General features: G+C 51.5%; 3 protein-coding genes and 1 non-coding gene across 4 annotated transcripts; 3 read left to right on the forward strand and 1 right to left on the reverse strand.

The window, feature by feature from the left end:
* Positions 1-543: 543 nt before the first annotated feature.
* BDP55DRAFT_t263 lies at positions 544-642 on the forward strand. Its single transcript has one exon. It is a non-coding gene; the product is annotated as a tRNA-Leu (tRNA).
* A 385-nt stretch (positions 643-1,027) lies between these two features.
* On the reverse strand, positions 1,028-2,992 carry BDP55DRAFT_696567 (glycosyl hydrolase; the record flags this gene model as incomplete). Its single annotated transcript, XM_060577589.1, has 1 exon — positions 1,028-2,992. The coding sequence occupies one exon, from the start codon at positions 2,990-2,992 to the stop codon at positions 1,028-1,030; it is 1,965 nt and encodes a 654-aa protein (XP_060425864.1).
* A 2,682-nt stretch (positions 2,993-5,674) lies between these two features.
* Positions 5,675-10,656, forward strand: BDP55DRAFT_675020 (uncharacterized protein). The gene is made up of 10 exons (XM_060575706.1): positions 5,675-6,461; positions 6,524-7,482; positions 7,539-7,553; positions 7,613-7,766; positions 7,829-7,860; positions 7,938-8,325; positions 8,380-8,639; positions 8,700-9,515; positions 9,584-9,797; positions 9,862-10,656. Exons 1-10 carry the CDS (start codon positions 5,870-5,872, stop codon positions 10,419-10,421), a joined length of 3,990 nt encoding a protein of 1,329 aa, XP_060425865.1. The 5' UTR covers positions 5,675-5,869; the 3' UTR covers positions 10,422-10,656.
* A 706-nt stretch (positions 10,657-11,362) lies between these two features.
* BDP55DRAFT_771439 (general substrate transporter) lies at positions 11,363-13,668 on the forward strand. Its single transcript, XM_060581108.1, has 6 exons — positions 11,363-11,723; positions 11,794-11,951; positions 12,017-12,670; positions 12,723-13,032; positions 13,086-13,352; positions 13,413-13,668. The coding sequence occupies exons 1-6, from the start codon at positions 11,623-11,625 to the stop codon at positions 13,516-13,518; spliced, it is 1,596 nt and encodes a 531-aa protein (XP_060425866.1). The 5' UTR covers positions 11,363-11,622; the 3' UTR covers positions 13,519-13,668.
* The last annotated feature ends 150 nt before the right edge of the window (positions 13,669-13,818 follow it).

Genomic DNA, 13,818 nt, shown 5'->3' on the forward strand with positions numbered 1-13,818 from the left:
GAACAAAGCTTGCGATCACCTGAGCTTCTGAAAGGTTGAGGATTTGTGCCAGTGTGAGGAAGATAGCCTTCTCATCGTGAAAAGAGCAAAAAAATCATGATGGTCAAATGACTCTCATTCACTTCTTACTTGCTGCTTCTCTACTATCAAATTACCCTCACTCTTTGAATTAGCCAGTCCAATTCATCGAATCTGATGAGCGGTTCCAATGATGAGTCTCACATCAAGTATCCCTCCAGCCACATCAGGCATTTCGGCTGCACAATAATGCCTGCTAATCCAGACCCGACCAGCCACAATGAAAAGCTTCAGACTCATCATCTCGCAATGCCCGTAGCCCCAAAGCCACTGCCGCTTTTCCGTGACCCGGTTCTCAGCTTAGCGGCAACGGCCGTGATCCCCACAACATAGATCCGGACTCCGCTCCAGAAGATTTTCTCTTGCCGAAAAATCTCATGATGCTCCACTCTAGGGCTTTATCTTCCCTCAACCAAGATTTCGATCTCAACCACACCGATCCACGGGCATCCAAAGATCACCATCGGAAGGGTGGCCGAGTTGGTTATGGCGCCAGGTTAAGGTCAGCTTAACATCTGTTTCCTGGTGGGGCAACCCGCGCGAGTTCGAGTCTCGTCCCTTTCATTTTCCCTTTTTGAACTCGGTGATGGCTGTCTCTTCTTGGTTCTGCGTCGGGAGAGGCTCATTTTGTGTGTTGTGAACTAGTGAAGTTTGGGAATAAGATGGGACTAGACACACATAAGCAACGAAGGAGCATGTATGAGGACATGCTGGATCAATGAGCTGCGGAGATTCTGGTTTGACGTTTGAATGACCTATTGATTACACAACTCTATCGAGAGACTCGTGGGTTGTACACAGTTCCCCTCCTTAAGACAATCAAAGTCAAACATCTGTGAATGGTATATTCAAAGCTTTTACTTTTGGTAATAGGTACTACTCTATACTGTAATCATACGTAAAATCATCATCTAGTTGCCGTCACTTCTAGGTCTACAGATATTTACACCTAGTATCCAGCCCACCAAGTGTAGTTGTTCGTCTGCTCAGCGGTGTCCCAAACCAAGGGAACGCTCGAATCCTCCGGCCTCTCAGGCCACGCCTGCGCAAGGCCAGTCCAGACCTTGACATCCTTCCAGGTAGCCTTGCCGCCCTCAGCAGCAAAGAAGGTCAACCCGGTGCTGTCGTTGCGCGAGGGGTAAATGCGCGCCGTAAGAGCGAAGCGCTCGTTGATCCAGATCTCGAGCAGCGAGTTGTCGAGTACGACGTGGAAGTTGAGCTCCTCTGTAACGGTCGCGTTGGCGCCCTTCTCGTGGATCTGGTAGGGCTCAAAGTGACCCACAAACGTGGCGTTGTTGAAGTTGGGCAGAAGACTGCTGTGGGTGCGGATAACGCTGATCTCCGAGGCCTCGACGTCGAAGTTGATGGTGGTGTACTCGGCGGAGTTAGGGCTCTGAGCGAGGATGATACCCGCGGAGCCGCTGAAATCGCTGAGGGTGGCAGTCAGCTCGTAGGAAGTGCCGAGATCGGCGGAGGCGGTCTTGGTGGTGTCAGCGAGCTGACCGATCTCGAACTCGTTGGTCTGGGCGCCCTCGCGGAGGAGCTCGAGGACGTCAGGTAGGGGACGCATACCGAGAGTCTGCGCGGTGTGACCGTTGCAGCTCTCGATGCAGGTGCTTCCATCCTGCTGGGTGCCGCAGTTTTGGACGCCCTTGGTCTCCTTGATGTAGAGCTCCATAGGGAGGTTCATGGATCCCTGGTAACCCATCTGCTTGGACGTGTTGAAAGCGTAGTCGCCGAGGATGTCGTCGTTGGCCCATCCCCACATGACGCGTCGGTCGTCGTTGCGGGTGTCCTTCCAGGTGGCCTGGGCGTAGGAAATACCCCAGTCCAAAGCGGCGCCCGCGGTGGGCGTGAACTCGACGGAGCCGTTGTCGCGGCGTGCGACATCTCCGCGGTTCCAGAGAGCCCACTGCTCCTTCCAGTGCTGGGTTGTGTTGCCGCCTTCGGCGCCCATGGTGACAAACCAGGCCTTCTCGTCCGAATCGCCGACAGGGAGGTCGAAGAAGCTGCTGACTTCAAAGTTGTAGCCGTAGGATCCGGTGATATCGGGAACGCCGAGGGAGGTGTTCGCAGCAGGCTCCCAGAGGGCGCCGAGGAAGGTCCATTCGGTCAGGTTGGAGGAGGGTGCGGAGTAGAGCGGAATACGGGGTCCGATGAAACCGGGGCGGGCGGCGCCGGGGAGCTGAGCGGGCACATCGCCGGTCTTGAGGCCGGAGCCGAGAACCATGTAGTAGTGGGGCTCGCTGACCTGGAGGAGGCTGTCGAGCTCCGTGGAGGGGAAGAAGCTGGGGTCTCTCCAGCCGGTGACGTTCCAGCCCTCGGGAGGTCCAGAGAGAACGGTGCCAACTTCGTCCCAAGTGGAACCTCCGTCGGAGGATGTGTACATGGCCTGCACTTCGGTGCCGGTGATGTACGGCTGCTTCCAGTTCGTGGGCAGGTAGTGAATACCAGTGCCGAAGGTCAGAAGTGTGCCATCGCTGGCACCCTCAATGTTGACGGGCTGCGTAGTGCCGGTGAACTGCGAGAGGGGGCCGGACGCGTACTTGCCGGAGGCGAGCGAGACGGAAGAGTCGTTTTGCCAGTCGCGGACATCGGTCCAGTGGAAGAGATCCTTGGAGACGGCATGGCCCCATGAGATGTTTCCCCAGTTGACGTGGTTGGGGTGGAACTGGTAGTGCAAGTGGTATGTCTCCGTGGCCGGGTCATAGACGGCACCGCAAGGGTCGTTGAGCCAGCTGTGCGGCGCGAGGTAGTGAGAGCGAGGCCTCCAGCGGGTGAAGAGGGAATTGTTGCCCGCGGTCGCAAGGTACTCGGGCGTGATGGTCGGGACGCTGGCAGACGAAGCTGGGACCGCGACGGCGGCGAGGGAGGCGATGGCCGTGAAGACGGCACCACCCTTGAGGACTGACATGCTGTGCTGCGATGGATAGTACTGGTAGACGTGCCGCTTGACCTCCGAGATCTCACGAACGCAGGCACTCAAGGCGTTCATCTTATATATCGGCTGCGCGCGCTGCGCACGCCTGGAGCAGGATCCGACTGGACCGGGGAAGCTGTCATTCGGAGCTCTCGATACGACGTCAGCCAGGGCAGAGCCAAGGAAACAGCTCCGCAGACGGACCAAGGGTAAGGAGTCATGATCCCTGGGCTTGTGGTTCTACTGAGGCTCGGCGAAGACGGATCATGACGATGATGGTTACGAGAGTAGAGCAAAAGGCGAGAAGCAACTAAGAGAAAAAGGTTTCTTGGACTGACTTTACGGGCCGAAAAGAAACCCCAACGACTGGTCTTGGCCCCACGGGGGTTCGGTCAAGCCTTGTGTGGGAAACGAAAGAATTTAGGTAGGCAATCCTAGAAATTGGGGAAAGACTGGAGTAAACGCGGGGCGGCCACGCCGGTGGTCTAAGGCAATTTACAACTTTTGGAATCAGGTTACGCTACTGACCCCAGCGTCGGTGGGTTTAGTGGCAGATTGGCATTCAAGTACGGAGTAGTGAGAGTGAGAATGCGGGAGTTGCGGAGGCGCGGGGGTTCGCCCGCGGTATCGCTCGCTGAAATTCATCGTGTGTTTTATTCGATGAAGAGAAGAAGAGAGAAACCGAACGGCCTGGGCCACAGACGTAGCTACATGTAAGCTATTGCAAAGCTGCTGTTGTTAAGCCCAAATTGTCCGCGACATGGGCACGTGTGCAGCTTCCAAAGCGTGGAGATAGCCGCCGGTCTCGATCCGTTGCATAGACTCATCATCCGAGTGGTCGAGCGGTCCGACAAACTCGCGGCGACGGCAGCATCAGCGTCGCAATGCAGCATGCAGTGTCTCTCTTGAAGCTGGGTACGCAAGGCAGAAAAAGCGTGGCAAGCGAGGGCCGCTGGGCAGAGATCATCGAATTGGCGCATGATGCCGTGGGGAAGATGGTAATTACCACGCAGTACGACGGCACTTTGCTCGCTGTTACCATTCCCTGGGTGCGGAGTGAGGGACAAGGTTTAATGGCCGAGAGTATCGCCAGCTGTGCCCCGCAAACCACAGGACGATGGGTTTCCCCGATCTGGAGATGCTGGGACATGGTCTTCTTTTGGCTCTTTCAAGCGCCGGTCTCCAGTGGTTCTGTCACTTTTTGTCACTTGTGCCCTTGCCAACCTAGCCTTGCGTAAGGTCGCAAATCCATTCGGTTGGTTTTTTGCGTTCCAGTCAAAGCTCATCTCCTTTTGTGAGTTCGGATGAGTATCCCATGAAGCGTGGCGGAAGTCAATGGGGGCCAATAGACTTTCTGTGGAGGATGTGAGATGACATTGCGGAGGTATTGTGGGGAAACAAAGTGGAATGACAGAGTCAGTTTGGGGTCATGAGCAACGAAAGACTTCTTCTAGAAGGAAATTTGGACTTTTGAGAGCTTCTGAGAGGTCAATCCCATTGCCTATTCTCGCTGAATTCGAAAAGATCGTGTCATCTAGCTCAGAAAACGGCCGACTGGGTGGAGTCTGCTGAGTTGTGGCAGATCATCGTGATTCGACAGACTTTTGCGCAGACCCCTCCCCAGACGACTGCCAATCCGTCTTCGCAATTGACCCAGGTTTATCACTGTTTCGATATTTCTTGGGTTCTGATCCATACGTATATCCGATTCCGGCTTGCTGCCGGAGAAACATGCTCTGTGCTCCGAGAATCCGTCCACACTGACGGCCCCTCACCAGCCGCAGTTCATGACCCGAGCGTTGTATGTCCGGTCGCCGCCCGGGTCGCCTAAGGTGGGGTACCATAATGGCTCCATATCTTCCCGTTGAGAAGATATGAAGAAAGGACTGCTTCAAGGGCTCTCTCTGCCCTCAAGTTCGTCATGAACTCATGCCAGATCAAATCCAATGCTCCTTCCCACTATGGTTCTCCAGAGGATTGGAACCCAGAAGTGTAGAGCATCATTTCGTCGTTTCTACCATACATGGACAATACAGGTCCGCGGGAAATGGGCTTACAATGCCGGCAACATTCTTTCTCAGTCTCCTCCGAGGATCACGCGGGCGGTGTCCCCTCTTGAGGCAGTGTGCAGGTTATTAATAGTCGCTTATTTCCATTCGTCGTTGGACCACCTAGCCTGATGACACCCACTGACAGAAATGCAACCCAAAGGAGTCATTCCAGCTGGATTAATCGCCTCAGGTTTCCTTGTCGTTACCAGTGAACCAACTGCGATGCGCCGATAAGGCACAGAAACACCCAAGTGGGCACATTTACCTTACTGCGTAGACAGGACCCTTTCACCTAGATACATTGGTCTCTGCACCACTTCCGCTCCATGTCATCACTCCGTCCCTATACCCCGCCTTGCTTACCTTGCGAGCGCTTCTTCCTCTTTTGTGAACGCCGCACTGAATGATTCCCAGTTGCGCCTTGTCAGTGATATATTGGTACCAGTGAAGATTTATCTTGGCTCTTGGTCCAAATCATCGAGATGTTATCAGAGTCGAATCGTAACGCATCGAACTCCGGAACACCTGCATGTGAGGAAAGTGAACATGGATCCGGAAGAAGCCAGCTGGGTTCACCTCCCAGCAGCAGCGCTCCTTCACGGCCAGGAAATAGCGATGAGGATGGAGACGACGATGACTATGAGAGCGGTTAGTCTGGGTTCATCAAGGTTTCTCAACAAGCTCTCACATCATCCTAGATTCTGACAAGGGCGATTGGCCATCCATCGTATACGACTTTGACGACTTAGAAGAAGAAATTGACTTCTATCGAGAAAGAGTAGCGCGGCACGAACAAGACCAAAAGAACGGACTGCGGTTGATGCAAACGCGGCTGATGCTCGGAATTGCTTATACTGCGGCAGGCAAGAATGATGATGCCGAAGCGACACTGATCAAGGTCAGGAATGAGATGGAAGAGATTTGGGGATGGAGTCACATTGCCACTATGGCCTGCACAAAGTCTTTGGTTCAAGTGCTTGAATCCCTTGAAAGGTACGACGAAGCTCGGGACTTGTACGAGATTGCCATTAAGGCCGTTCGATGTGCTCTGGGTAGCGAATATCCCTGGACCCTGGAGCTTTGCAATAACTTTGCTTGTTTTCGCGCTCGGCGATCCGAATTTGACGATGCAAAGAAGTTGTTTGAGGACGTTTATCAAGCGAAGCGACATGTCTTGGGCCAGCATCATCGATCTACACTGGACGCACTCTGCAATTTGTGCAGACTTTCGCCCGCTTCAGATCACAGCAGTGACGAGCTTGCCATGGAAATCGCTGTTCAGGCTCTGAGGCAGGGCTATGATGACGACAGTATTGTCGTCTTGAGCGTAGTAAAGCACCTCAGCTTCCTCTATCAGCAAGGTGGGAACGCCGAGAAGATGCAGGCTCTCTGTAATGAATTCGAAATAGAAGGTAAGGAGATTTCCATGGCGCTGATACCTTGATCAAGTACTGAATCATCTCTCCTGAAATAGCTTTGGCGGAGACATATTGTACCGCTTTCCATGTGGACACCCTCATTCCACCTCTCAAGACCCGGGGGCAGACCCAGGATGTCAGCATATTACCATTTGATATCTTCCAAAAAGTTCTAAGCAAAATCGGGCCTACTTGGGCTAAGCGAAGCCTTCGTGGTCTCGAACGAACGCGGAATTTCATCTATAAATGGACCGGCATGGACGTCAGAACTTTCACACAGCACTTCGTCGCGGATGAAAAGTGGATTGAGTGGGGCGGATTGATCAATCCGGCAGTGCTCTTGGAAGAAGCCTGTGCAGCAGGACATGAACCTGCCGTTGAGATGCTCCTGGAAAGGTACGATGAGTACGGCGAGCATGATGATGAAATGAATCTTGACATGCAGGGCGCTTTTCGAAAAGCGGTGGTTTCAGGTAGTGAGCCCGTTGTACGGCTCCTGCTAGATCGAAGCGTCGAGATAAACCACATCGACGAAGCCGCGAACACGGCACTTCACGACGCAGCAAAACTGGGACATGATGCTGTTTCAGGTCTTTTAGTTGAGTCAGGCGCGGACACACACGCAATGAATGAAGACGGAAACACGCCGATGGATATGGCGATGATGGCAGGCCATGAAGGAGTTGTAAGGCTCTTCATGGGCCACAACGGTGCTATACTGACCAGCTCGACAACCGCTGGGGGTTCACCATCTGTTGCAAAGGATCTTTGGTATGAAAGACTTCAGAGAACGGGCTTCGACGCAACTGTTGTTCATTTCTATATTGGGGGCCGCGATAAGGAAGTGGACGCCACCAATGGCATCTCTGGCGACGCTCACCGAGTGCAGATTGTGCCAGTAGAAGAACTTGTTGGGAACTTCGACAATGTGCTTTGTCAAGTATTGGAGAACAGAACTGAACACGAAACCTTTCCGGAAGCGGACTTCAGATGGATACATCTGCCTGCAAATTGCGTTCGTCACAGTAAGCACCAGGGTAATACGAATCTTAAAGGCTAACGTTCTTTTAGATGGATTGGGTGGAGGTGATTATTTTCCATTCACTTGCCGGTTAGTACCTAAGGTGACTAAACTATTCATCTAGGCTCTTCTGACAACGTTACAACTCGCTGAAAATGACGACCAGAGATGTCCGGACTTACTCAAGAACGAGCTGTGGATGCGCCAGCTCCACGATCCGCCGTATTCGTCCGTTCACGGCCGATTTATGAAACCTTTGTGTCGAGAAATTCCAGGATGTTTGTTAATGCTAACTATTCACCTGCCATTTCCGAGTTTTTCTGACCTCGTCTCTTGATAGTTCCTACCTCCTCTGGGAGCATGGTCGCTTTCGTACGTTCACTGGCCTTTCATGCGACGGCTAATCCTGCTGGCCGGAAAAGTCCTATCTGCTCACAAACAGCTCACAGATGCCATATCTTCATTGGGAATCTGATGAGAAGCGGAGAGAGATGAACGAAAAGATCGCAAAAGTCAATGCAGCTCAAACGCTTGACATGGCTCGGTTGACGCAGGCTTTAAAGAATGGAGTGAAAGGAGCATTTGGAGAACAGACGCCACATGCAGGAACTGAAGACAAGAATATGGCGCTCTTGGGGCACTATCTCTTTCCAGTGCCACCACAATCACCGGTACATTTACGTCGCACACTGGACCAGTTTCAGTATTACATGACGGAAAGCACAGAAGACCGTGACTCTGACCAAGTCATATCACGCTATTTCAAAAGACGACACCCTGATATACCGCTACCTGTAATGATGATCGATCAGCTTTGGATCTGGGTTTTGAATCAAAGTAAGAGCTCGGCATGAGGGCGTAGATACTGCATGCTCATGATGGTGTTTAAAGAAACCGTCGTCACCAGCTTCCCCCAGCGCTGGGACAACACGAAAGGTTCTTCCCGGGACAACAGGATCCTCGATACAGGCAACGTTTTAGATAGCGTCCTCACACGTCTCAAGCAGAAGGAAAGAACCCCGATTGGATCTGTCTTTGATCTCTCAGAGCTGATTATGGCGCGATGCCTAGGTCTAAACTACGAAAGGATTGAGTGGGAGTACGAAAGATACCGCTACCTGGAGATATTCGATTATTCGATCAATTACGTTGTAAGTTCAAACTACCATCATTTCTGTTCCTTAGTGGCTAAATACGCGCAATGCTCAAAGGCACACGAGGAGGTCCGTTGTTTCAATGAATTCGCCAATAGGGCGAATAGTGAAGACAGTGGGAAAGATGGTATTGGCGAGACGAAATTGGGCAAACAGAAGAGGAATCAGAGGAGTAAGGAGGAGGAGAAAAAGCAAGAGGTGGGGAAGCAGTCAGGGGGGAAAATAAACACCAAGGCGGCGAAGAAAGTACATGCTGAGCCTGTGCCATCAGTTGGGGAAGAGATCGTGGCGGAATGGATGGAAACCACGATCAACAGTCGTCATTCAAAGGATCGGGGCAGTGTTGTCTCAGCTAAGTCGGGAGCGCAAAACTATGACGACGTTTTGTCTCGAACGATGACAGAAGACGAAACTACCGGCAATCCGCTGACAGCAAGTATACATGGACGACGTTCGGGCACATCTACGACGTCAAAAGAGATCCAGAAAAGGTGGCGGAAAGAACACGAAGATGCAAAGACTGAGAAGAAAAAAAAAGGAGAGATTCTCAATGAATTGGCGCGTCTACTTTCGAAAAGGACTGCCTCAAAACCACCTCGTAAGGTAGAGGATTCATTCGACATATCGCACGAGGTTGAGTTGTTGAGGGAAATCAAAGATATCCGGGACGAGTTGAACATACTCGGCAATTTATTCAGTCAACAGAAGCTCGTTCTCGAAACCTTTACTCGTATTGTTGAAGCAAGGAGAAGGGACGGCCAAGTACCTGCTGCGGATATCACACATCCGGAACCGAGTCTCAGCCACGCAGTGCAGAGACACATTGCATATGTTGAGAGCTTGGATAAAAATGCCGAAAGAGTGTATCGCCATGTACGAGAACCCAGTTCTACTCTTCTTACGGTTGCTGTTAGGAGGCATGCGCTAACCGGACTTTCCAGCTTGAGGATCTCCTAGACCTGAAGCAAAAGCAAGCAAATGTCTTCGAAGCCCGGAATACGCGTGTCTCGGGGAACACCATCACGGTTTTTACTATCGTCACCATTGTTTTCCTTCCAGCATCTTTTATGGCGGCTTTCCTCGCTCTTCCTATCTTGGAGTATCCCTCAGTTGGTGACGACAAGATGGGGCTTGCTTATGCTGTCAAAAATACTGGTATGTATATCCCGGAAACCAGCAAGTTTGGCCTGAAGGTATACTTATCCAAGTAACTTGGCAGTGATCACTACAGTTGCAGTAGCTTTCCCTTTTATTGTGTTCGCTCTCTATGTCAATCCCATCTTTAGGATTGCCAGAGTGTTGACACTGCCATTTCAAAATGCGGCAAGGTCTGCTTACGAGGCCAGGCCGTTTCTCCTGCTTCTGAGCAGAGTCATATCCAACGTCTTGTGGCTGGTCTTCAAACATCTCAGCAAGCTTGTAAAGCTTCTCGCCCTACTCATGTTGTGGTCTCTCCGCTTGCTACTACTGATGCTTGTCAATTGGCGCCGAGTCTTCATTTGGACCAGGGGGATGAGAGACGCCAAGAGAGAAGCGAGGAGTACTGGCCAAAAATGGAAAAATAGGCGTTATGTCACTGGATATCTCTTGAGAAAGTTGAATAGGCCAGAGCAGAGCGAGGGAGACGATGTCGAGGAGCAGCGAGCAGGGGAAGTTTCATCGGAAACACAAAGCAGCCGCCTCACCTACGGTGCCTCCCTGTCAGAAGTATCTCAACCACCCGTCGATGAGAATGCGGTCAGCGAAAGAGCGATGGGTAAGAGAGTTGCCAGCGGATAGAATATCTGCAGGGAAAAGATCTGTGAGAGCAGTTGACCAAGGAAATCCCACGCAGTGAGGAAGCGATTGCCTTGGACCCAGGTTTCAGAGTTTGGGGACATGCACTGATGTGATGATGACTGGAATATGGTCGCGTCGAATGCGATGTGGAATGAGCGCGATATTGGGATTGGCAATCATGCCTACATGTACAGATAATACTAGGCCAAAGAATATCGATGTCACTTTTCCACCGTTTCATGCAATGATGCCACCAATACACGTACATTTGGACAACATAAGCAAGCCAGACAAGCGCAACAGGTCAAGGTACTAAGGTCAAATTTACCTCGTCACGATTACTACTACACTGTCAAATCATGCCGCTTTCACCGATACCTGAGTAAGTTGATAGCCTTGTAAGTTCCTGCTTGCAGGTTTGGAGCTTTCTCTCATGAACGTTTAGAATTGCATGTTTGCCTTTGGTCAGACACTCGCTTATCTGCTGATGACCCGCCAATAGGACTCTCCTTCTCGTCCAGTCAGGTATTCAGTTGCCAGTCGCCTTTATCAAATGTGTTATTTTCACCGCCTCCTGATTTCTTTTTTTCATTAAAGCGTTTCTTAACCTTGTCTTTGAGAGTGAAGGGGCCAATGTTATCCAATCCGGATACAACTCAACTCCAACAACCCCACTGTCGCTTGTCCGTCTTCTCCAATTGACGTGCCCATCCTTCACGACTTCCCCTGCCTCTCGGGTCAGATCGGCGTGATGCCCCCCTTGAATGGTCTAATTGGTGCAACCGTGCCTTGGAAATTCGTCGGTTTCGGGTCAATGAGGGCGAGGGGTGTAAACCTGCTACCAAGTCCCCCAGCCAGCTACGATTCCCCTAGTGACAACCAAAGCTAGCGCGCCATTCCCCAGATTTCACCCCGCCCCCATGATCCGAGTGTGGGACGGTGGAGGATGTTTGCGGGGATAAGTGCGGAAATCGAGGATAAACCTCGCTTCTCAAGGAGACTTCGACTTATTTCCTCCCTCTTATGTAGCGTACAACAACCTTGGGCTGCATAGCTTGGTAGCACCGCCGCTGTTCTCTCAAACTCTGGTAGTATCGACCGCCTTCTCTGTGCTTATTCGCCTAATCTAAGCGCGTTCAACCTTCTTTCAACTACATCTGAGGGGGGAAGTAAGATTCCAAAATTGCAACAGTCAGCAAAGATGGGTGGACTTCGCGCGGTCGAGGATCGGCCTACGCCGAAGGAGGTATATAACTGGCGTCTCTATACAGAGTCTTTCATCATTGCGATGGGATCTTTGCTGTTCGTCCCCACCCTAATATCCAGTCTGGTCCCGCTTCTCTCAGAGAACTTGCTAATTCGGCTTGAATAGCTTCGGATACGACTCGGCTTTCATTGGAACAACCATTGCGCGCAAGAGCTTCGTCAATGACTTTGGCATCATACCGGCCACATCCAAGGAGATATCATCCAACATTACCTCAGCCTTCCAAGCCGGCGCATTGGGGGGAGCACTTATGTGTTTCTTCAGTATGCCCTTACATCCCTCGTAAATATCAGATTCCACCACCGAAGCTAATGTCCGTCATCAACAGTCACAGAGTATGTCGGCCGCAAGTGGGCGCTCATCATCAGTAACATCGTCTTCCTTGCTGGCGCCATCCCAATGGTAGCCGCCACGAACGACCTCGCCTCCATGTATGCTGGCAGAGCACTCACCGGCTGGGGCTGTGGTGTGATCACGGCCACGGTACCTTCCTACATTGCTGAGCTATCGGTCCCTTCCATCCGAGGAATTCTCACAGGTCTTTTTGAGGTCACGTACCAAACGGGATCTTTAATTGGTTTCTGGATCAACTACGGCATCAATCAGAACATGAACCCTACCAGCTCAGCATCGTGGCGTGTGCCGATGGCTGTTCAGCTCATTCCCTCCGGAGCCTTATTGGTCGGCGGATTTCTGCTTCACGAGTCGCCTCTATGGCTCTACCGCAAAGGCCGCGAAGAGGAAGCGAACAAAAACCTTGTGGCTTTACGACATTTGCCGATTGATCACCAATACCTGCAAGAGGAAGTGGAAATGATCCGTGCCAGACTGGCTGAGGAGGCCTCGGTTGCGGCAACTTACGGCGGCGGGTTCTATGCCTATATCCGAGGATCGCTGCACGAACTCTCAAGAAAGGGAATGTGGAACCGTTTACTCCTGGTCTTTTGTTCTTTTGCTTTGCAGAACATGTCTGGTGCCGCGGGTGAGTTTCTTGCTGTCATCATCTCATTTGACCTACTGTTAACACGGTACAGCTATCAATTACTACTCTCCTATGCTTTTTGGCTCCATTGGCATCAGTGATGTGGCCCTGTACACGGGTATCTACGGTCTTGTCAAGGCCGTGGCGTCGATAATCTTTTATGGCGCACTTATCGACATCTGGGGCAGACGTAGACCGACGATCATTTCATCTTTAGCCTGCTCTCTCTGCTTATGGTTCGTGGGCGCCTATGTCAAGGTCGGCAATCCGGCACCAATCATCGCAGCTGGAGGAGAGCTTTCTGCCTCAACGGAGGCTGGTGGCCGCGCTGCTACCGCTGCCATCATGATCTACTCAGTATTGTAAGTTGCGTCCTAGTAAGCGAGACAGAAAACAGTGATACTAACTAACACAGCTGGTCTTTCGGTCTAAACGGCATCCCGTGGATCGTCTCCGCCGAGATCTTTCCCGGTGCTCTCCGCAATTTGACTGGAACATTTGCCGCTTTCACGCAGTGGCTGATCCAGTTCGTCATCACAAAAGCCCTTCCGTACATCTTCAGTAGTCTCGATTATGGTGTTTGGTTCTTTTTCGCATGTTGGATGCTCACAGCTACTGTCTGGGCATTCTTTTTCCTCCCTGAAACTAAAGGTGTCACAATCGATCAGATGGATGCTCTGTTGTAAGTTGCTCGAGGAAAACCCTATACTCGGCCTATTACGACGCTGACACTTTGTTTTAGTGGCTATGAAGGTGATCGTCTTGTCCAAACCCCGGCCCTGAAATCCGACGATGCGAAGAGCGTAGAGCAAGACGTAAGAGAAGTTGACGAGGCGGGTAGAGCATGATACTAAGTTCTTGGCCCTGAAGTTTGGTCGAGGATGTCGACTGAGGTCGGGGCCAGTAGAGAAACACTTGCGGTAATTACGAGAGGTACCAGCAGAAACCTTGGTTGTCGAATTGGATCTTTGAGTTAGTTTAATGAGATTGAGAACCCCACCTTGCTATACTTTCTTGACAAATACCTCTGACGCCTATATGACCCAGCCACATCATCCATACCTTGACCGGGTGCAGAGATCGGGTAATGAAAGTTCTCTTGGCCCTCTGCCATGACGATCACGACCACATTCTGACCATGATAATTC

Source organism: Colletotrichum godetiae (assembly GCF_030913485.1).
Source record: "Colletotrichum godetiae strain CBS 193.32 chromosome Unknown BDP55scaffold_43, whole genome shotgun sequence".
In the NCBI taxonomy this organism is placed as follows: domain Eukaryota; kingdom Fungi; phylum Ascomycota; class Sordariomycetes; order Glomerellales; family Glomerellaceae; genus Colletotrichum; species Colletotrichum godetiae.

Bases quoted from the DNA above. Each gene is read 5' to 3' on its own strand.
- BDP55DRAFT_675020 (XM_060575706.1), top strand. From the start codon at position 5,870: ATGCAAACGCGGCTGATGCTCGGAATTGCTTATACTGCGGCAGGCAAG. The intron at 7,861-7,937 runs GTACGTTCACTG...AACAGCTCACAG, and splicing joins CTGGGAGCATGGTCGCTTTC to ATGCCATATCTTCATTGGGA. The intron at 8,326-8,379 runs GTAAGAGCTCGG...TGGTGTTTAAAG, and splicing joins GATCTGGGTTTTGAATCAAA to AAACCGTCGTCACCAGCTTC.
- BDP55DRAFT_771439 (XM_060581108.1), top strand. From the start codon at position 11,623: ATGGGTGGACTTCGCGCGGTCGAGGATCGGCCTACGCCGAAGGAGGTA. The intron at 11,952-12,016 runs GTATGCCCTTAC...CGTCATCAACAG, and splicing joins AGCACTTATGTGTTTCTTCA to TCACAGAGTATGTCGGCCGC. The intron at 12,671-12,722 runs GTGAGTTTCTTG...AACACGGTACAG, and splicing joins GAACATGTCTGGTGCCGCGG to CTATCAATTACTACTCTCCT.